Source organism: Neomonachus schauinslandi, chromosome 5 (genome assembly GCF_002201575.2).
Source record: "Neomonachus schauinslandi chromosome 5, ASM220157v2, whole genome shotgun sequence".
Classification (NCBI taxonomy): Eukaryota; Metazoa; Chordata; class Mammalia; order Carnivora; family Phocidae; genus Neomonachus; species Neomonachus schauinslandi.
Genome location: NC_058407.1, coordinates 139,461,310 through 139,481,737, shown reverse-complemented (window position 1 = coordinate 139,481,737; position 20,428 = coordinate 139,461,310). Strand labels below are relative to the sequence as shown.

General features: G+C 56.0%; 1 protein-coding gene across 1 annotated transcript; it reads left to right on the top strand.

Moving 5' to 3' along the window:
• The first annotated feature begins 10,233 nt into the window (after positions 1–10,233).
• On the top strand, positions 10,234–17,089 carry PRSS27 (serine protease 27). Its single transcript, XM_021698234.2, has 6 exons — positions 10,234–10,357; positions 13,858–13,884; positions 14,584–14,746; positions 15,558–15,829; positions 16,120–16,289; positions 16,727–17,089. The coding sequence occupies exons 1-6, from the start codon at positions 10,327–10,329 to the stop codon at positions 17,012–17,014; spliced, it is 951 nt and encodes a 316-aa protein (XP_021553909.2). The 5' UTR covers positions 10,234–10,326; the 3' UTR covers positions 17,015–17,089.
• Positions 17,090–20,428: the final 3,339 nt, after the last annotated feature.

The following is a 20,428-nucleotide window of genomic DNA, read 5'->3' as shown; positions in this document are numbered from 1 at the left end:
CACATGCACAGGCACCTCTCTCTACAGAGTAAATGCAACAGACGGGTAACTAGAGGCTTTGAGTTGCAGCTGGCTGGTGAACAGTAACACTTTTGAGATATTATTAAGGATCTATTCATTTCAATTTGGCAGCTCTCTTTTCCTATTTGAGAATAAGAATTGTTTTTCAGGACTCCGCCATTTTTATGAGTCCCATGGTGCTGCAATACTGAAAGGCTAGCACAGGCTGAAACCCTGGTCTTCTAAGGGCATGCCCAGCTCCTCCCCCTTCCCCTGCAGTACGATCCCCATTCTACAGACAAGCAAACCCTATACAGATTCCTCTGGGTGCAAATAACCAAGGACCGTGACTCACATCCAATGAGGCAAAATAACGTGACTATTATTGGGACTTTACCATGCCAGTAACACCTGTCCAGGGAAACAAAAGGTGCAAATAACCTGACTCTCCCACTTTACAAAAACGCACTTAAAACCGCACAACTTTCGGGGCGCCTGGGTGGCTCAGTCGGTTAAGCCTCTGCTTTCGGCTCAGGTCATGATCTCAGGATCCTGGGATCGAGCCCTGCGTGGGGCTCCCCGCTCAGTAGGTAGTCTGTTTCTGCTTCTCTCTCCCTCTGCCCCCCCCCCGGCTCGTGCTCTCTCTCTCAAATAAAACTTAAAAAAAAAAAAAAAACACGCACAACTTTCAACAGGTGGCATTAAAAAACAGTTGAAGCTCCAAGACTGAAACCCTCACCTCACTGGGACCACAAATCCTTAACTATTGTGCCTAACAATCCTCAACTATGTAGCCCGAGACTTACCCAATCCTAATTAAATCCTGCATCCAAAAGCCCTCCTGAAACTGGTCCCAAACCTCAATACCTCAGCTGTGCCCTCCCACCTCCTCTCGACTCAACTCTTTTCCTGAACAAGACAAGCAACAGGTTGTTTCGACACTGTTGTCAGCAGCTGACTCGGTGGCAGCCGCGCTGGCGCGAACGTCTCTGCAGCGGGGGCCACTGCGTGCCAGCAAGGAAGAAAAGCGGCGTCTGCTGCAGAACGCGAGGTCCAGCAGGGTGCAGTGCCTTGCCCACGGTCACGCGAACGGGCCTGCGCCCCGGGAGAAGAAGGCAACCCCCTGTCCCCGGCCTTCCCGCCCGCGGGCCCTACCCTCATCCGCGCCCGAGCCCGCACCGGCAGCCTCCTTGCCTCATCCCCTGGGCGCCGCTGCCTCAGGGTGACTCAGGGGGAAGCTCTGGTCGCTCGTCCCTCCGCACTAATCCAGCCGGACTCCGGACGCGGGAAAACACAAGGCGACTCCGCGGTGACTAATGGACTCCTAGCGACGGATGACGCGCACTCTGACCGGCTCCCCAGCCCGCGGAAGTGCGGCCACCGCGCGGGGGCTGCCGGGAAGGCGGCCGGCCTACTTCCGGCCGCAGAGGCTGCTGGGTGGGGGGGTGTGCGCGCGGGGCCGCTACACGGGGAGCGGCGGGCAGAGAGCAAGGGGACCCGGGCCGGAGTTGGAGGAAGGGAGGGAGGGGCCCCCCCGGACTCGGAGCTGAGGCCTCTGCCCGGCGGCTGCGTGCCTCCGCTGGGCCAGGAGGCCCCCCAGCTCTTACCTGCCCCGGTTCAAGAAGTAGGGAGCGCAGCCGAGGGCGTGCTGACACCGGTTAGTGCTGAGTCCCTAGAGCCCCCGGGTAAACTTTCAGAATTTTGCACGCTGGCTGTCAAATGTGCATGATCTTTAAAAGCCATTATTTAAAAACAATTCTGTAGACCTACAACTAAATAAGTTACGTTAAAACAAAGCAAATAAAAACCTCTCTTCCTAATTATTGTGCTACTTTTTACTATGCCCTATGTTCTAGAGATTTATTGTGTGTATTATGTCCGCACCGTGTGCTTGGGGACATTTACTTTCAACCCCATATTCAGTGACCAGCCGGGAGGCGAACGTTCACACCGCAAGCTTCAAGGATGGGCTGGTCGGGGAACAACCCGCAGTGGGCAGTTGGGAGGGCTGTTGTAAACTAAAAGTCCGTTGGAGTAAACCGGGCGTTCTAAATATGGGGGCTTCTCATTGGCTGGGCTGTTGCCAGGGCAGGAGAAAACCTTCCTCCTGCGGGGAGGGCTAGTAAAGTAGCGTCCACCCGCTAGGTGTGACTCCCTGTTGGCTCGGCTGTTCCTGAGCGACAGGGCTGAGAGTGCCTCCTGCTGGCGTCCTGATGGCATTCTAAAGGAGGTTTCCTTTTTTTATCAATTTTCATAATAAAAATTGGCAGACTCTAGAAATCACCACACCCCCACCCCACTCCCCCCAGAGTTGTTGTTAACCATTCCCCCACACACCACTTGAGTCAGACAATGGCCAGGGTAGACATTCAAGAAAATAAGGCCCAGGACTTTTTTGGACCAGCATAGGGACGGAATCAGCCTCCTCTTTATTGAGGCTTCATGCAGGTCCTGACCATGGTGCTCAGTGCATATTTGAGAAAGGGAGGGAGGAAATTATGTGCTACCCTGGGCTGTCAGTTTACTTAAGGTCAGCTTGCCTAACCCTGACCCTGACTGTGACTCTCACCTGACCTTTCTCTAATTGTCCCAACAGCCTTTGCTGCACCCATGCAAGGCCTTGAATACCAACACTCAAAAGAATTTCCCTGGTGAATGTCAGCCAGGAAAGGATTTTGAATTGGGGTGATATAACCCGAACCTTGCTTTTGGGTGAGAATCAGGCCCGTATGGAGGAGAGGATGAGGAGAGGAACGAATAGACACCAGGAGACCAGCCTATTCTTTGGGGACTTTGTTCAGTACCCACTGTGTCGGACCTGTGGGGGGGATGGGGCTGCAGAAATGAGCGTGAGCCACAATGCGTGGCCCCAGGGAGTTCAATCTAATGGGGCAAGAGATAGTAAAACAGACAATTACTATGAGTGTGATAAGTGCATTGAAAAACGCAGATCAAAGTGCCAAGGGTGACTCATTCCTTCTGGAGGAGGCAAGGAAGCTGTAACCCAGCCCGGACAAGTGGGGCTTGTAGGCAGACGGAAGTTGTCCGAAGAAGGAAGAGGGTGGAGCTCGCAGGCTAACAAACTGTCCTGGCAAGAAGGCCCTTGTTTGCGGAGGGCCTAGGAGATTGGGCTGGAACAGAGAGGCTAAAGCGGGGCGGGGCATGGGAGATGGCTGGGGAGGCTGGGAGGGAATGCTCGGCTGTGTGGGGCAAGGAGCCAGGCCCCACAGAGTGGGGTCAGGCGTGTTCTCTATTATTCTCCAGCCACGAGCTCTGTATCTGCAGTGACACTCAACTTTTCAGCTCTATCTCCCACCTTCCTTACGTGCTCCCACCAGAAAGGAATACTGCTAGCAGCCTGACTCCATACCTGGTACCCCTGCTCTTACGCCCCAAACTCTCTTCAAACACATATATGCTCTTTCTTTCTCTCTCATTCACACACTCTATTTTGTAAATTTTACCCAAATTTATTGCCTAGTTGAATGTATGACTCAAAATCATTCCATAGGACAAATTATAAAAATAAAACTGCCTTTGAATAGCATTTACATTTAAATGTTTTAATCTGGGTGCCTGGGTGGCTCAGTCGGTTAAGCATCTGCCTTCGGCTTGGGTCATGATCCCAGGGTCCTGGGATCGAGTCCCGCATTGGGCTCCCTGCTCAGCAGGGAGTCTGCTTCTCCTCTTCTTCTCCCCCCTGCTCGTGATCTCTCTCTCATGCTCTCAAATAAATAAAATCTTTAAAAAAATAATGTTTTAGGGGCGCCTGCATGGCTCAGTCATTAAGCATCTGCCTTCGGCTCAGGTCATGATTCCAGGGTCCTGGGATCGAGCCCCGCATCGGGCTCCCTGCTCCGCGGAAAGCCTGCTTCTCCCTTTCCCACTCCCCCTGCTTGTGTTCCCTCTCTCGCTGTGTCTCTCTCTGTCAAATAAATAAATAAAATCTTTAAAAATAATGTTTTAATCTTTATGACATTTGCATTCTGTTTCTGTATTCCAGAGTTGTAAACACATTCTATATTTTCTTTCAATATGTTTATAGTTTAGGGTTTCAAAAACATTTTTGTGAATGATCGAAAGTACAGAGATATTATATATTAGCTAGCTTTTTTCAATGATGTTTACTGAATAATCATTTCATTCCCTACTGATTTGAAATGACACTGAAATAAAATACATCTGTGCATATCTGTTAGGATATACACAATATATACAGAAAGATCAGGGATACAGAAAGACTGTATGATCGCACTTATATGTGAAATCTGAAAAAGTCATATTCACAAGAGCAGAGTGGTGGTTGCTGGGGCTGTGGGGTGGGGGAAATGGAGAGACTGGTCAAAGGGTACAAACTTCTGATTATAAGATGAATAAGTTCTAGGGATCTAATGTATAGCCCAGTCACTGTAGTTAATAATAGTGTATTGTATGCTTAAAATTTGCTAAGAGATTACACCTCAGGTGTTCTCACAACACACACACAAAAGGTTACTACAGCAGGTGATGGATGTGTTAATTAACTTGATTGTGGTAATCATGTCACAATGTATACATATATGAAACCACATTGTACACCTTAAATATACACAATTTTTATTTGTTAATTATACTTCAATAAAGCTGGATGAATAAACAGATAAATATTTATAAGAGAGAAAAAGAGAAAGGACGAACATACCAAATGGTTTAGCAAAAGTGAATCTATTTTACACATTTTGCAAGGTAAATTCATCAGCAGAGCGATAGGTCTGGTTGTTCTGTCCCTGAGTAGGTCTTCTAGAGATATCAGAGAAAACAATTGCCCTTGTTTATGGAATCTGAGAAAATCTTGAGAATCGTGTGGTGGACGTAGGTGACAGGTTACATGATGTCTGCCATTATCCCGGTAGAACATGCTCAGCTCACCCAGGTGTGCACCATTTCCCTCATTAGAATTTCTCAACACCACCCCCCCCAAAAGAAAATCCCACAAGCTCTTAAAATACCCCATTTGACCATGAGGCTTTGGTCTTTTGTTGACGCAATGTGATTTGTTGGATGCCTGTTCAGGATAATGGTTCTGTGGCGATATCTAAGCACCCGAGTATCAAAAAGTGCAAAAAGGGGGCACCTGGGTGGCTCAGTCGTTAAGCATCTGCCTTCAGCTCAGGTCATGATCCCAGGGTCCTGAGATCGAGTCCTGCATCGGGTTCTCTGCTTGGCAGGAGGCCTGCTTCTCCCTCTCCCACTCCCTCTGCTTGTGTTCCTGCTCTCGTTTTCTCTCTCTCTGTCAAATAAATAAATAAAATTAAAAAAAAAAAGCGCAAAAAGTTTTGTCTGAGAATAATCACAAGTATTGTGAGAAACAGGTGGAGCATATTTTGTATTCAATGCTTTAGGCAAACAAGGCCTAACTAGAAGAATAAGTGTCAAGGGTCAGATTGGTTAACTTTCTCAAGTGGCTTTTAAAAACTGATGGTTGGTTTTACCTCTTATTTGGGTCAGAGTCAGAGATAAATTACAGGTACACAACTTTTTTTAAAAGATCTTATTTATTTGAGAGAGAGAGTGTGCACACGAGCAGGGGAAGGGGCAGAGGGAGAGGGAGAAGCAGACTCCCTGCTGAGAGTGGAGCCCATGGGGCCTCGATCCCAAGACCCTGGGATCATGACCTGAGCTAAAGGTAGATGTTTTACTCACTGAGCCACCCAGGCGCCCCAGGTACACAAATTTTAATAATTTTTAGCCAGAGTGGAAATTCTTGTACAAACCAGTGAAGTCCAGAGTGTTGGGTGTCTTCTGAGAATTTAACACATAAGGCTCCTAATAAGGTATTGGTTACCTGGGAGTTTGGGTTAAATGCATGAGATGCCCCAAATAACAAATGCCAAAAAGTGGAAATTATTAGCTTTTCACAGTCTACATAAAGTTCTTGGTGTACCAATTCATTTAAAATGTACAAACTTTGTAATTATGCAGTCTCATTTTCCTCACCTTGTACTTTATAGTTGTCATATGCATTATATCTACATGTTACAGACCCCAAAACATGGTTTTTATTTTAAATGCTCCTGTATTTTAAAGAAATGAGGAGGAAAAAGCAGTATTTTATATTTACCTACATATTTTCCCTTTCCATGCTCCTTTTTACTTTCTGAAGATCTGTGACTTCATCTGGGATCATTTTGCCTCTAGCCTGAGACCTTCGTTTGGCTTTTCTTGTAGCGTAAGGCCTACTGGCAATCCATTCTCTTAGTTTTCATTTATCTTAAATTGTGTTTTCCCTCTCATTCTTGGAGCATATTTTCATAGGATATGGGTTTTATGGGATTCTGGGTTGACAGGTATTACCACTGCCACCACCATCATCATTCTAATGGCGTTCCAACATGAAGATGTTCCACTGTCTTCTGGCCTCCATTATTTTTCAGGAGAAGTCAGCACGTTGTACAAGCTTGAATGAAAGGAAGGGTTCTTTAGATTCCCAACTTTCTACAGATAAGAAACAGGTTGGCAGAGAAAACTATTCTACTACAGACACAGCCCATTTCCTACGGAAAAGGACAGATGATTCAGAAACCAGAGCCCAAAGGCTGGAGGGTGGTATGGAGAGTCATGAGGAACCACTTCCAGGGACTCCAGGCGAGCCACACTCCCTGCTCCCAGTAGGAGAAAGTAGCGGCATGTGCCCAGCTGGATTTCGGAACTGCTATGGACCAGCGACTGCTATGTGTGGTTATGGATGATGGCTGCCCTGTCCCTCCCTCGCCGTGTGTGTTGCATGGGCAAGGTGAACTCTAGTTCCTAGTTCCTCAGATGGAGAGCAACACCACCCATGAAGGCTCCCCTGCACCTGAATCTGATTTAGTGGACAAGCTCCTGGAGCTCAAGGCTGGCTGAGGCCAGAATGGGATGAGGCTTCGGGGGCACTGGGCACGCCTTGCGTGTACTTCCTGTGTTTGCTTCCTTTCTTAACTTGACTCCCTGAAATTAATGATTGCTTTTGTTGGTGGTGTTCATTTCTTTTGTACCTACCCACACTTTCCAGCTCCCCACAGGGTCAATCCCATTAGGGACTACATCAGTTCCTTTTTCTCCTTGTCTGCTGCATCCCTCCTTGAGATGCCCATTTTCCTCCTCTCTGGGACATCCCTTTAGCTGTCATCCTTGGAATTCCGTTTGCCTTTCTCCTGGCTTGTATTCCCTGTCCTGGGTCTCACGTCTTCCTCTGCCTCGGTTTCCGTCTTGTATTGGTGGAGCACATCCTGAAAAGACCGTGCAACAGCAGAGGGCATGATGGTGATGATGCTGGCATTCTTGTTGCTTGTGTCCCAGTGTCCCAGTGAGGACTGCCCGCCCTCTCTGTTTGGGGAACAGCTGTCACTCCGGCACCTCCCTTCACCAGCGTCCTAGAGGGTCCCTTCACTGCTCTTCTGTGTTTGAGCTCTGTGTTTTGCAGCCCACATTTCCTAATTTTCTATAGGAAAATTCTTCTGTAGTCAGAGAGCATCTTTCCTCCAGTGGCTTCCCAAGAACAGTGCATGGGTGCTAAGTTTTTCGTGATGTCCCATGTCTGAAGATGTCTTTATTTTACTCTCACGCTTACTGAGAGTGTGGTGGTTATTGCTTCTTACTGACCAGCATCTTTCCCTCTTCATCCTTTCTGTTAACAAACTCCGTCCTGGGGGCGCCTGGGTGGCTCAGCCGGTTAAGCATTTGCCTTTGGCTCAGGTCATGACCTTGGGGTCCTGGGATCAACCCCATGTCAGGCTCTCTACTCAGTGGGGAGCCTTCTCCCTCTCCCACTCCCCCTGCTTGTGTTCCCTCTCTCGCTGTGTCTCTGTCAAGTAAATAAATAAAATTAAAAAAAAAAAATTCTGTCCTATGGCCACATGGTGGCCATTTGACCAGCCTGGGCCAATCACACGGCCAGGGGCCAAGTTGGGCCACTTAATGTCCTATTCCTGGGACGGTTCATCTGAATGGGGCAGAAAAGGAGTTCTGGTCCTCTCAGCTGACATTCCTTAGGGGAAGACATTCTAGCTGGTAGCCACATTCCCAGATCAGGGAGTCACCCTGGGCACTACAGAGAGAGGCAGAGCATCCTGGGGGTGAGAAGGAAGGTCGTCAGCACAACCCTGGGTCCTGCATCTCTTCCTTCAACTGGAGCATCGCAGAAAGGTCCCACATACCAGGTCCTGCCAACCCACCAAAGCTTCTGAGAACATCCCTTGGGGTCCATGTATCTAAGCTGGCTTCCTGTCCCCTACTTTCGAAAAAAATCCACATGATTACAGACACATTCCCAGCTGGCCACTGCGGAACATTTTTGCCACCTTTCTTTTGGATGCTGGAGGATGTTGCTGCTGTTGTTACAAAACTTAAAATGTTTTCATCATTTTTATACTTACGAATTCTACTCATTGCCAAACTAGTTTTTGTTTGTTTTTGCAAGTACAAATATAACGTGGCCCACTAACACTTTGCTGCTTTTTCTGTATTTAGGATTTTCCTCTTGGAATAGCCTGCCAGCAGTGAAGTCGTCGAATCAAAGGGAATAACTTTTTTTTTTTTAAAGATTTTATTTATTTGAGAGAGAGGATGAGAGGAGAGAGAGAGCACATGAGAGGGGGTAGGGTCAGAGGGAGAAGCAGACTCCCCGCTGAGCAGGGAGCCCGATGCGGGACTCGATCCCGGGACTCCAGGATCATGACCTGAGCCGAAGGCAGTTGCTCAACTAACTGAGCCACCCAGGCGCCCCAGGGAATAACTATTTTAAAAAGCTGAAGCCACAGACTGACCAGCCGACTCCCAGAAGAGCTGCGCCCACCAGCCAGCCCATTTCCGCACAGCCCCGACCAACGGCATTCCTCCGCCACCTGCTGACTCCGAACAGGACAACTGGCCTCTCCCGGCTGGCTCTGATTTGCATTTACTTGATTAAAGAGGCTGGATCTTTCTCAGTAAAGCCTATTAGTCAAATTGGTTGTCGTTTTGAAACACTTTCCACAGTTTGTGATTAGACATTTTTCCCTTTTAAGTATACCTTGTCGTCTGTTTGTTTACCTCGATATGGCGCACCGCCTGTGCTCAGAAAACCGTGTGCAAGGAATGAACCGACAAACGAACTGGGGGTGATGACCCCCCCACACCCCTCGCAGGGGGACTGAAGCGGGAACCATGGGCGGGGGGCGGGGTTCGTCCCCTAGAGAGACCCCAGCCCGCGCGCCCCGCACTGCAGCCGGCGGCCACCAGGAGGCAGGCCCACGCCGACCAGCCGCGCCGCAAGGGCTGGGGGCCGCGGCACACTCAGCGCGCCCCGCAGCCGGCGACCCCGGCCCCCACTCGCTCCCAGTCCGCGCACGCACCTGCTGCGCAGGCGGGGAAACTGAGGCAGGTCTCCGTCTGCGGCCCGGCGCCCACCCGCCGGAGCCTGCCTGGGTCGACCGCACCTGGTCCCGAGCCCGGACCCCGCGGCCCGGGCGGGAAGTGGCCGCCCCAGCCCCGAGTCCGGCCCTGACGTCAGCCCCGTGACCCAAATAACTTCCTCCGGAGCCTCTTCCGCCGCCCGCATGTCTCGGAGCCCGGCCGGTCGCGCCCAGGGCAGGGGCGCCCGGGGACGCTCCTTCCGGGCCCGGCCTTCCCAGAAGCCGCTTCCACCCCGCCCGCCCCGGCCCGCCACGCGCGGGAGGAGGGGGCAGCCCCGGGGAGGGGACGCGGTTCGGGGCCACCCGTGAGGGGCGCTGGGGTCAGCTAAGGATAACGCCCCCCAACCCGACGGCGCCCCTGCTCTTCTTTGTCCCATAAGCACTGGTGACCTGGACTTTTCCGTATCCCCTTCCTCATCAGTGTAAGCCACAGACCCGAACTGTGTTGATCACTGATGCCGATACAAAGTAGGTGCTCAAAAAATCAATGAATGAACCAATGAATCAATGAATGAAACAGGGAGGGTCTGGTGGGCAGACTGCTGTCAGCTTATGTGGGGCCTGTGGCCAGTTGGGGGGGGTATCTGGTCAGTTATGGTGGAATCCCAGGCCACAAGCACCCAAATGGGGCAGGCACAAGACCCTAAGTTATTTTGGGGTGAGGGGTCTGCTCCCTCGCAGTTCAGGGACAGGTCATGGAGAAGTTGGGGTTCTGGGGCACCTCCTCCCGGCTGAGAGGAGCTGGGCGGGCTGGGCCAACAGGTTGGGTGGCATAGCCAAGCTGACACTCACCTCCAGCATAAAAGCCCACTTCATGGAGCCCTGCACCTTGAGCTGGTGCTCACAGACCTCCGGCTACCACTGCCCCCCAGTGCGGTGCCCCAGCTGGGCTGAGACCAGGAGGCGACGGCCAGCCATGGCCCTGTTCCTGCTGCTGCTGTGGTTTGGTGAGTACTGGAGGTTGCAGAAAGTGGGTCCCCCTCCTGCCCAGAGGGGCGTCCTCTAACTGCCTGGAGCTCGAGCAAAATCCCCCACTCCCAGGCCAGACCTGGGGTTGCAGCACCAGCCCTCCTTTCCTGCCCCAGTAGGGAACCTGCTGAGCAGGTGGGAAGGCTCCAAGGTTCACTCCTGGGGCAGTGACCTGCGGAAGGCAGCCCAGTGACAGGCTGGGGGCACAGGTCCAAGAGGACCCTGAGGCAGAAACATGGGAGGGGCTCTCCTCCCCCCACCCCCAGCTTGTCTCTGTTGCTCATGGGCCAAGCTCTGGGTTTGGGATTTCTGCTTCCTCCCATCTCAGTCTCTTCCCGTCCCCCAGATAAAGACATGGGGCTGCATGTGTGCAGGATCTGAACTTGGGGTCATTGGGCTCTAAAGCCTTGGATCACCTACTGCTGGGCCAGGGGAGGGGTGGCTGAGCTGCCACCTGAGCCTGGGAGCCCCCAGGAGGCCGGTAGGGGCTCACTGGGGGAGCGGGGAGCTAGGGGTGCAGGCTCCTGCTCGTACCAGACAGGGAGGATGTGTGGGGAGGAGCAAGGCCTGCATCCCTTTCCCCTCTCCCAGTCCTGGGTCAGGGTCAGCAGGTGCCAGCCAGGGGGACCCCACCTGCCAGGCCCCTTCCCACAAGGCAGGCTGCTCCCTGCCAGGGAAACACTCCCGCATTCCTGGGCTAGCCTGGCCGGCCCGGTGCCACCTCACTTCCCTGTCCTCGAGTCACCTCCCAGGGACGGGCCAGGTCACCCCAAGCTTTGACTCTGCTGGGGCTCCAGGCTTCCTACCAGTGGTCAGAGGACACCAGGCTGGCTCTTCAGTGGGGAGGCCCCAGTATCCCCAGGCTCTACGGGGCATCCCCAACCCTCGCTGCCTGGCTTCTCCCTCCTGGCTTCCTGGCACGGGGATAATGGCATTTTTGGAGGGAGCCCATCTCCAGTAGGGGTGTAATGCCGTGATTACTTCTAATGGGGTGAGTAATCACGGTCATTGCCAAAGTGGAAACAGCAGCCTGCATCTGGCTTTACAAACAGTTGTGAGCAGGAGTTGTGGGCTCCTTCAACGCCATCCTCACTCCCCACCTCCTAAAACCTTGGGTCTCTCCCATCCCCGCCAGCTGAGCCCTGACCAGCTACAGGAGCATGGGGACCCTGGGCCCACACCAGGGGCCACATGCCCCCTGTGGCTCAGCTAGCCCCCAACAGGGCACCCACCCTGCAGAGCCCAGGGCTCCACAGTACCCCTTCTGGTCAGCCCTGCCCCCACAGCTGTTCTCCTTCTGTACATTCCCTGGGCTCAGGCCCCCTGGAAGGGGGCTCTGCCTGGACTGAGCCCCTGGGCCCCTAGGTGAGATGAGACTAGGGTACTCCCTCCAGAGCGAGGTGGGCAGAGCTCTGTGTGGCTCAGCAGGACGGAGAGCTCAGGACCGGGAGCCAGGCTTCCTAGACAGACAGCACAAGCAAGAAGGGCTGCCTGGAGGCAGGGACATTTCACTTGAGCCTTGATCTGGATTAGGACCTGTAGGATTCACACTAGTACAGACCAGGAGGAAAGGGCCTCTAAGCAGAGGGGTGTTGTTAGCAAGCACTCAGAGGTCAGAAGACTCAGCCTATATGAGAAACAGTTGCATGAAGCTGGGTTGAGGAAGTCTGCAAAGACTCAAGGAGGGGGGATCCACCAGGCCCCAGGCGTGTGTACTCGATCCTGGGTGTGGACCATGATTCCAGCTGCATGTAAGGGAAGGGGGGCTGGCTGTGGGGGGGACCAGAAGGCCCTGGAAAATCCGCACAGGGAGGGAATGAGCCTGAAGGAACGTCAGTGCCCACGAGGACTGGGGTGAACTGAAGCATCGACTACGAGCAGAATCATCAGAGCTTAGGAAAAGCAGCTGGTCGGGTGTCTTCAATACAGTTAAATTATTTTATACTAGGTGAGGGAGGCTGGAGGGAACAGCCCAGGGTACATTTGCACTTTAAAAGGGTACCTGTTGGGGCGCCTGGGTGGCTCAGTCGGTTGAGCGGCTGCCTTCGGCTCGGGTCATGATCCCTGGGTCCTGGGATTGAGCCCCGCATCGGGCTCCCTGCTTGGCGGAGAGCCTGCTTCTCCCTCTCCCTCTGTCTGCTGCTCTTCCTACTTGTGCTCTCTCTCTATCTCTGTTAAATAAATAAATAAAAATCTTAAAAAAATAAATAAATAAAAGGGTACCTGTTAACACAAATCAGGGACTAGAATGTCCAGGGCAGACTTCCTGTCCCCATCACTGGCCTGGGCAGACAGCACGCTCGCCCCCACACTTTGCCTGGCGCCCCTACTTTGAAGAGCGCCAGTCCTGCCTGTGCCTGCTCAGCGCCCCGCATCCAGCCCCTCCCCATCCCTGCTTCTTGCCAACCCCACCCTCAGCACTGGGGAGCGTACCCCTCGGATTGGTGCTCTAGCAGGAAGCATGGGGTCCTTGTAAAAACCCCCAGCGTCATGGAGATGTGTGGCTCAGCCCCCGCAGCCCCTCCCCTCTGTGGAACTGCTGACCTCCTCTGGTCAGAGTGAACTTGCCACGCCCTCTGGTCACCAAATGGGTTGGGGCTGAGGTGGGGAGAAGCTGTCCTGAGCCCACCCCCCCAGCTTTGATCAGATTCTCCCCCAGTGAACCAGATATGCTGGGGACACTTGGGAGACAGGCAAGTGTTTCTGGAGTGTTGCTGACACTGGGCTGGGGTCTGCAGACTGGGGTGGAGGTTCCCGTGTGCCTCCCTGTGTCCAGAGATATGGGGGGTAACGGGTCCTGGGGAGACAGGCTCTACTCTGACCCCTCTGCCTGTCCCATCCCCTGGGGGGGTGGCCCAGCACGGGGGTCTTGGGCTCTAACTACAGAACATACTGAGATATGTGATGGGTGTTCAGTTCTTGGGAGTCTGGAATCTCGGGGGGACTGACCCATGATGTCACTGGCTGGCTTCTCTCTGCTCCCCAGGGACCGCAGAGACCTGAGGGACACTCTGGGAAGAACCCTAGGGAGGTTGACTCTTGCTGGAGCAGACTGTGTGTGAGACGCTCTAGGCCTCTTGCTTGACATCAGCTCCAGCCTGTTCCAGGGGGGGAAGGCAGACCTCCCCTGCCCCCGGCACCAGAGCTTCCAGATAGGGATGGGTATAAGGCGTGGAGGGAGACCCCGAGGACAGAAGCAGCAGAGTCAATCCATGATGGGGGTCCCCTCACTGGCGTCTCCTGATTGGCTCCCGTGTGGCAGGGAGTTTGTCCACCCTTGCAGATAAGCTCTGGGCCTCTGGAGACATAGAAGCCGCCTGGCCTTTCCTGCCAGGCTGCTCTGTAGACTGTCCTTCGGTGTCCTCAGAATGCTGGGAGTGAAACGGAGGAAGGGCTGCTCTGACCAGCAGTGGGCAGGGGAGAAGCTGACCTTGGCTTTGGCAAAGCCGGACGATCACCCCTTTTTTCTCACCTCCAGGGACTCCAGGAGCTGCGGCATCAAGTGGTAAGCATCTGAGGCCCTTGGATTGGGGGACAAGGGCGGGGGCCAGTCTGAGAGCAGCAAGACTGGCCAGAGGCGCGCGCGCGCACACACACACACACACACACACACACACACACACACAGCCAGAGCGAGACCCAGAATCCAGGGGTGGGGCACGGGGAATCCCGAAGTAAGAACAGCTGTGGTTCCGCAGAATTAGAGCCAAGACAGGAGAGAAGGAGGAGGGCCTGCTACGCAGTACAGCAGGCACAGGAGCCCAGCGAGGCAGGACGCACAGAGGAGGCGGGCAGGGAAAAGTGACAGCAGAGAGGCTAAAGACAATCTGAGGACCATCCGGCTGTAACAGTAACAGACCCCACAGCATCACCTATGCTGTGGGGGACCCTCCCGGTGCCCGCTGTCCCTCCGGAAGCCTCTGTTTGCCTGGCCCTGGGACAAGACCTTACCGAGAATTATCTGAACCCTCTCCGAGTCTCATGACCCGAGAGGTAGGTCTGAGGTCACCATTTCAGAAGTGAAGGGTGGGGGGACTCTCCCCCTGTGTCTGTGTCTGGCCGCCCTCGCCCCTGACCTGCCCAAGTTCTCTGTGCAGGTCAAGGGTAGGGAGGGCCCAGAATTGGGCAGAAAATGGAAGCTGGAGTGTGGGGTTGGGAACCAGAAGGCACCCCCAGTGAGCGCCGCCCTGGCCTTGTCCCCTAGTGTGCGGGCGCCCAAGGATGCTGAACAGGATGGTGGGTGGCCAGGACGCCTTGGAGGGCGAGTGGCCCTGGCAGGTCAGCATCCAGCGCAACGGAAGCCACTTCTGCGGGGGCAGCCTCATCACAGAGCGTTGGGTCCTCACCGCCGCGCACTGCTTCTCCAAGTGAGTCAGCCGGCCCCCAGGCTCCCTCCACCCCCAGCAAGGGCTCCAGCACCTCGGACAGCGCCGGGCCGGCCGGGTGCCCAACCTGGCTGCTGTCTGGGGCTCTCAGCCCTGCAACCCGGGCCCCGCCCCGTAGCCCCGAAGCCCGCAGCCTGGCAGGGAAGGGTCCCCCGCCCCATTGCTGGTCTCGCCAGTGAGGCGCTCTGCCAGGTGGGGGGCCGCGTCCCTGCCCCCCTCCCATACCTCAAATCCAGGACACTCCTTTCCAACTGGGACTCGGGTTCCAGATAAGCCCTCGGGCTGAGGTCCCCTATGCCACCATACTAGGAGCCGCCTGGCCCCAGACCCCCATCTGGGCTCTTGCCTCACCACAGCGCTGCGATTCTTTAACAAACTCACATCTTAAATTCAGAAATGTAGGCTCAGAGGGAGTAGGTCGCTTGCCCAAGGCTCATGGGCTGGCCCCCAGCTGCAGACTGGGTGGCATCTCTTTCAACCCTTCCAGGTAGGGACTGTTACAGAGGAGGAAACTGAGTCACAGAGAACTTGCTAGGTGACTTGCCCAAGGTCATCTGGTAGCCAAGGGTGGGCCCGGGCATTCAAGTCAGGAATTAAAGCTGCTTCAGCTTCTAACTGTACTGTGCGTCCCCCTGGGGAGGACTGTTTTGAAGACCGCATGCAAGCACCGTGGCGGGCGGGGAGGGGGCTGGTAGCAGAGGGACCACCCCAGCCCCTCCCTGTTTCGAAGCTCCGTCCAACCCCTCCCAGTCCCTCTTTTGTCTCACACCAGCCCTCTGCTCTTTCCCACCAGCACCTCCCAGACATCCCTGTACCAGGTCCTGCTTGGGGTGCGGCAGCTGGTGAGGCCAGGCCCACACGCTGTGTACGCCCGGGTGAAGCGGGTGGAGAGCAACCCCCTGTACCAGGGCATGGCCTCCAGTGCCGACGTGGCCCTGGTGGAGCTGGAGGCACCGGTGACCTTCACCAACTATATCCTCCCTGTGTGTGTGCCTGACCCCTCGGTCGTCTTTGAGACGGGCACGAACTGCTGGGTCACCGGCTGGGGCAGCCCCAGTGAGGAAGGTAATGGGGCAGAGCCGGGGGAGAGCGGGGGACAGGTCTAGAGAAGGGCAGTCTGTGGCGGGGGGGCCACTCTGAACCAACACTCTTCTGCTGACACTGGTACACGTGTCTCTCCTCCATAGGGGGGAGTGGGTACGGGAAAGCGGAGCTCAGGAGCCATAGGCATGTGGGGAGAAGGGGAGTAGCAAGAGCCCAGGTCTCAACCCAAGCAAGAAATGAGGAGGGGCAGAGGGCCATGGGGTCCTCGGTAAGACCGTGCACTGAGCTGTGGGCTGTTTCACCCTCCCCAGACCGCCTGCCCAACCCGCGGATCCTGCAGAAGCTCGCAGTGCCCATCATCGACACACCCAAGTGCAACCTGCTCTATAGCAAAGACACCGAATCAGGCTTCCAGGCAAAAGCCATCAAGGACGACATGCTGTGTGCTGGTTTTGCCGAGGGCAAGAAGGACGCCTGCAAGGTAGGGGCTGGGGTGGGCCATGCCCGAGGCCGAGCCCTGCTCCCTAGGGCCAGGTCGAGGTGGGAGCCAGCCTGGCTGGGCCCAGGCGGCCCCAGTAGGCGGGGCCATGGTCCACACCAGAGCCTGGCATTCCATCAGCTGGGAAACGCAGACTCCCATGGTCGGCCGGTTTAGGGGTCTGCGGTGGGCCAGGAACCTTCAAAAGCCCCTCGGACGTGAATCAGAGCAGGTAATCTGGGGGTGCTAGGGAAATGGGCACCCCAGGGCAGAAAAGGAAGGACCAGCCAGTGGGTGGTGGGATGGGGGTCCCGGGCAGGGATGTTCCTGGAGGAGCAGAGGAGAGGGACAAGGGGAGGCAGTGTGTGCGTGTACCTGGGTGCCACAGAGGCTGGCTCTTGGGCCCATGGGCTCTGACTGCACCTCTGCTTCTCCCACAGGGCGACTCGGGGGGACCCCTGGTGTGCCTGGTGGGTCAGTCATGGCTGCAGGCCGGGGTGATCAGCTGGGGCGAGGGCTGTGCCCGCCGGAACCGCCCAGGTGTCTACATCCGGGTCACCTCCCACCATACCTGGATCCATCGGATCATCCCGGAACTACAATTCCAACAGGCCAGGCTGGGTGGCCAGAAGCGGGGGCCCTGGCAGTCCCTCGTTCAGAACTCTGTGCCCTGCCTGGCAGCCCATGCGGGCCTCTGGGTCCTTGTGGCCCTGCTCACCCTCCTCTGAGCCCCGGGACCCATGCTGTACGTTTGTAAATAGCACTCCCATTGTTTCCGGTCAAAAGCCCATTTTTTATTTATGTTTGTCCTCCAATAAAAACCTGACCTCAGTGCTGGCTGCCCCGTGGTGCCTCAGGGGGAGGCGGGTGGTGGCACACCAGATGGGGGGCTGATGCAGCTCTGGGCTGGGGGCTGAGGCTCCCCAGTGGGAAGGGAGCTGAGGCAGGTGCACTGGACACCCATCCCCGGATCCCCTCATAGGGGCTTCCCTGCTCCCAGCCCTGCCTCAGCGTCTGCCAACATCGTCCTCACTGTATCCCTGAAGGGTACCCCTGGGGGGCAGCAACAGATACGAGCAGAAAAAGCAGGGGCCCAGTGGAGGGTCCTAGAGGAGGAAGGCTTTGATCTCCCACGGCCCCACTGCCTGTGTCTGAATCACCCCAAGACTCCTCTAAATAACATTAGCAGGGTGACTCACCCACGGCTGTGCTTTCCTACTGCAATGGGGTGGGGGAGGCAAGGGCTGTTCCTGGTGCCCTGGAACCCCCAGGGACTCCTTGTTCCCTGGGTCCCTCTTGGGCCCTGGCTCCTTTTCCTGCACCCCCTCCCTCAGCTTCAGTTTCTCAGTCGTGAGTCCCAAACAGCAGGGAACTGGTGGGACTGGAATTGGGGCCCACATCTGCTGGGAGACATCAGACAAGTTGCTACCCTCTCTGAGCCGAGAAGAGCGCCCCCATCTGACTATCAGAGGTGACTTGGGTGGTGGTGAACTCAGTGAAGGTCAAGGCAGGGAGAGGTAGAGACCTAGATCCTGCCCCTGGGCTCCCATGCCTGCCCACCTCCCTCCTAGGCTCCAGACCTCCCTTGCAACAGCCTGGGGACAGCTCTGCTGGGCCACCAGCCCCAACACTCTGGGAAGCCAGGCCTCCCTAAACCTCAAAGATGCAGGGACCAGTATGAGCCCCAAATCCACACACTGCATGGGCAGGCCACTCAGGCCCATGGAGGTCAACAGGGCAGGCCCCCCTGCCCAGGCCAGGACCTACTTCCTTCTTCTTTCCGCAGGGTTTAGGGTTCAGGCCATACTAGAGCTGGAGTCTTCAGTGGTTTGTGCAAGGATCCCTGAGAACTCAGAAATAAGCTAGAATCCATCACAGCCCCCCAGCTCTGTAGCCCACCCCTGCTTCCCAGCCACCCTCTTGTGGCCTGTTGCCACCAGGAATCCAGCACAAAAGGTCTCCAGAGCTCAGATCCCCAGCTTGCTCCAGCCCTGCTCAGGCCTGCCCGGCGCGGCTGCCCCGGGAGACAACCTCAGGCTCGTCGCCTGGCCCAGATACAACCACAGCAGGCCCCTCTTGGAGCCAGATGGTCAGCTTCCTCGTTTGGGCCGATTCCTGAAAGTTATCTGGGCTTGCCTGTGAGCTCAGCAACCATCCACTGGACCAGACTCCTAGGAAGGCAGGGCCAGGTCTCCGGCTGCCTTGTGTCCCACACACGCACACATGCAGACATGTGTGCACACGCATGCACATACACCCATATACAACACACACACTCACGGGCGCACACAAAGGCACAGCTTGCCCAGGCCTGGTGCCGGGAAGAAAGCAGACCTGGATATTTCTGGAATGGATCAATAACCACTTAGCAAGCACCTGCTGTGAAGCGGCCCCGGGGACAGAGTGGGAACACGAATTCCCTTCTGTGCTCCACTTTGTCTGGGCATGTCCTTGCCACCAGGGAGGGGAGGCAACTGGCAGAGGCTCACAGGGTCCCACCCCCCTGCTGGCTGCTCAGTGGCCCTCTAGGGACCAGGTGGCTTGACGAGCTCCTTCTCCAGACCAGATGGGCTCCAAGTCCCTCGGGTGGGGGGCGGGGGGAAGCAGCTGCTCTGAGGTCCAGATGGAGATGGGTGTGGGGGAGAGGGTCTGGGCTGAGGGCAGCCCTAGGGACGAGTTCTGGGTCATTCTGGCTGGGAACAGGGGCTGGCCTGGGTCCTGCAGCCTTGGAGAGAGGCCCGGGTGAACCCACCACCCCATTCTGGGGGTAGAAAAAGCCTCCAGCCCTGGGCTGGGGTGGGGGGTGCTTCGAGGTTGACTGGTCTCTGGAGGGAGGCCATGCCACCCCACCTGTGCCTCCTCTCGTCGGCTGTTCAGCTTTCTGCTGCTCTGAGCAACCCCCATCACCCCCACCCTCCTGCCTCTGCTACAGGACAGGGGTCTGGTCAGGATCCTTGGGGCATAGTCCCCATCCCCTGGGCTCCCCAAACTCGGGCCCCCCCAGACCGGGGGCAGACATTCGAGAGAGGGGAAGAGAAAACACTCTCGCAGAGGCTGGGGGTTTAAAGGGAGAGGTTTATTTCACGCAGTTGACACCCACAGCAAGTGGACGAGTGTTGGGACAGGGGCTGAGGAGAGAAACCGCCCTGCCGTCACCGTCCCCTCTCCCACCCTGGGCAGGGGGGCAGCTCATACACAACTTTCCATGTTGCTGCCAAGCCTCAGAGCCATCTGCCAGGGGGTGGATGGAGGTGTCAGAGAGCAGGCAGGCACAGACCAGGAGACTGTCCTCCGGCATAGGCTGGGGCCCACAGCGAAAAGCCCACCTTGGGGCAACCACAGCAGCCTGCAGGGGAAACAGGAGGAGGGGGCCGACCTCTCGGGGGCTGCAGCCAAGCACGGAAATCCACACCTGTGTGCGCATTACGATCAGCCTGTGGGAGCCCCAGGAAGGAAAACCACTGGGCCAGCTCCCCAGGCCCCTTCTGGCCTCAAGAACCAGAGGTCAGCCGTGGCTGTGAGGTCAAAGGATTGGCCCTGTACCCTGTGCTGAGTCCCAGGCCTGGAGCATCTGTGCAGGGAGTAGGAGTCTGATGCAGCCACCCCGAGGTCAGGTGCTCAGAAGGCAGGGCAGGTGGGACGCACGCAGGAGGAAGGAAAAGGGGTGTGTGTGCAAGTCAAAGCCAGAGACCAAGTCCCTCTCAATCCGGGGGGCTGGAGCAGAGCTGTGTCTGCCCTCGGCCAGGTCACTGATCACACAAGCTCTGAGGCACCCGGCCGGCTTGAGGGCACAGGCTCCCAGGGACGGAGGAACAGCTGCGGCCCTGGGCCCCCCGAGCCAGCCACTGCCTCCTGCTCTGGGGAGGATGTTACGAGGCCAGAAAGACCTGCTGGGTGGACACAACCAAGCACAGCAGGGAGGAGAAGCCCGGCCAGGGGACCAGGGCTGCTGCCTGCCCCTCCGCAGGGCCCTAGAAGGTTCTGGACACGGGCTCAGCGGGGGGGGCCCAGCAGCTGCACACTCCACGCACCCGCCTCCCTCTTCTGTCCTGCCTGCTGGAGCTACCGGGCTGGCTGCCCAGAAAGCTGGGCCCCTGCCCTCCTCACACCTACCCCCAGCAGACAGGCTGGAGCGCAAGGTT

Bases quoted from the DNA above. Each gene is read 5' to 3' on its own strand.
- PRSS27 (XM_021698234.2), top strand. From the start codon at position 10,327: ATGGCCCTGTTCCTGCTGCTGCTGTGGTTTG. The intron at 14,747-15,557 runs GTGAGTCAGCCG...CTTTCCCACCAG, and splicing joins GCCGCGCACTGCTTCTCCAA to CACCTCCCAGACATCCCTGT. The intron at 16,290-16,726 runs GTAGGGGCTGGG...CTTCTCCCACAG, and splicing joins GCAAGAAGGACGCCTGCAAG to GGCGACTCGGGGGGACCCCT.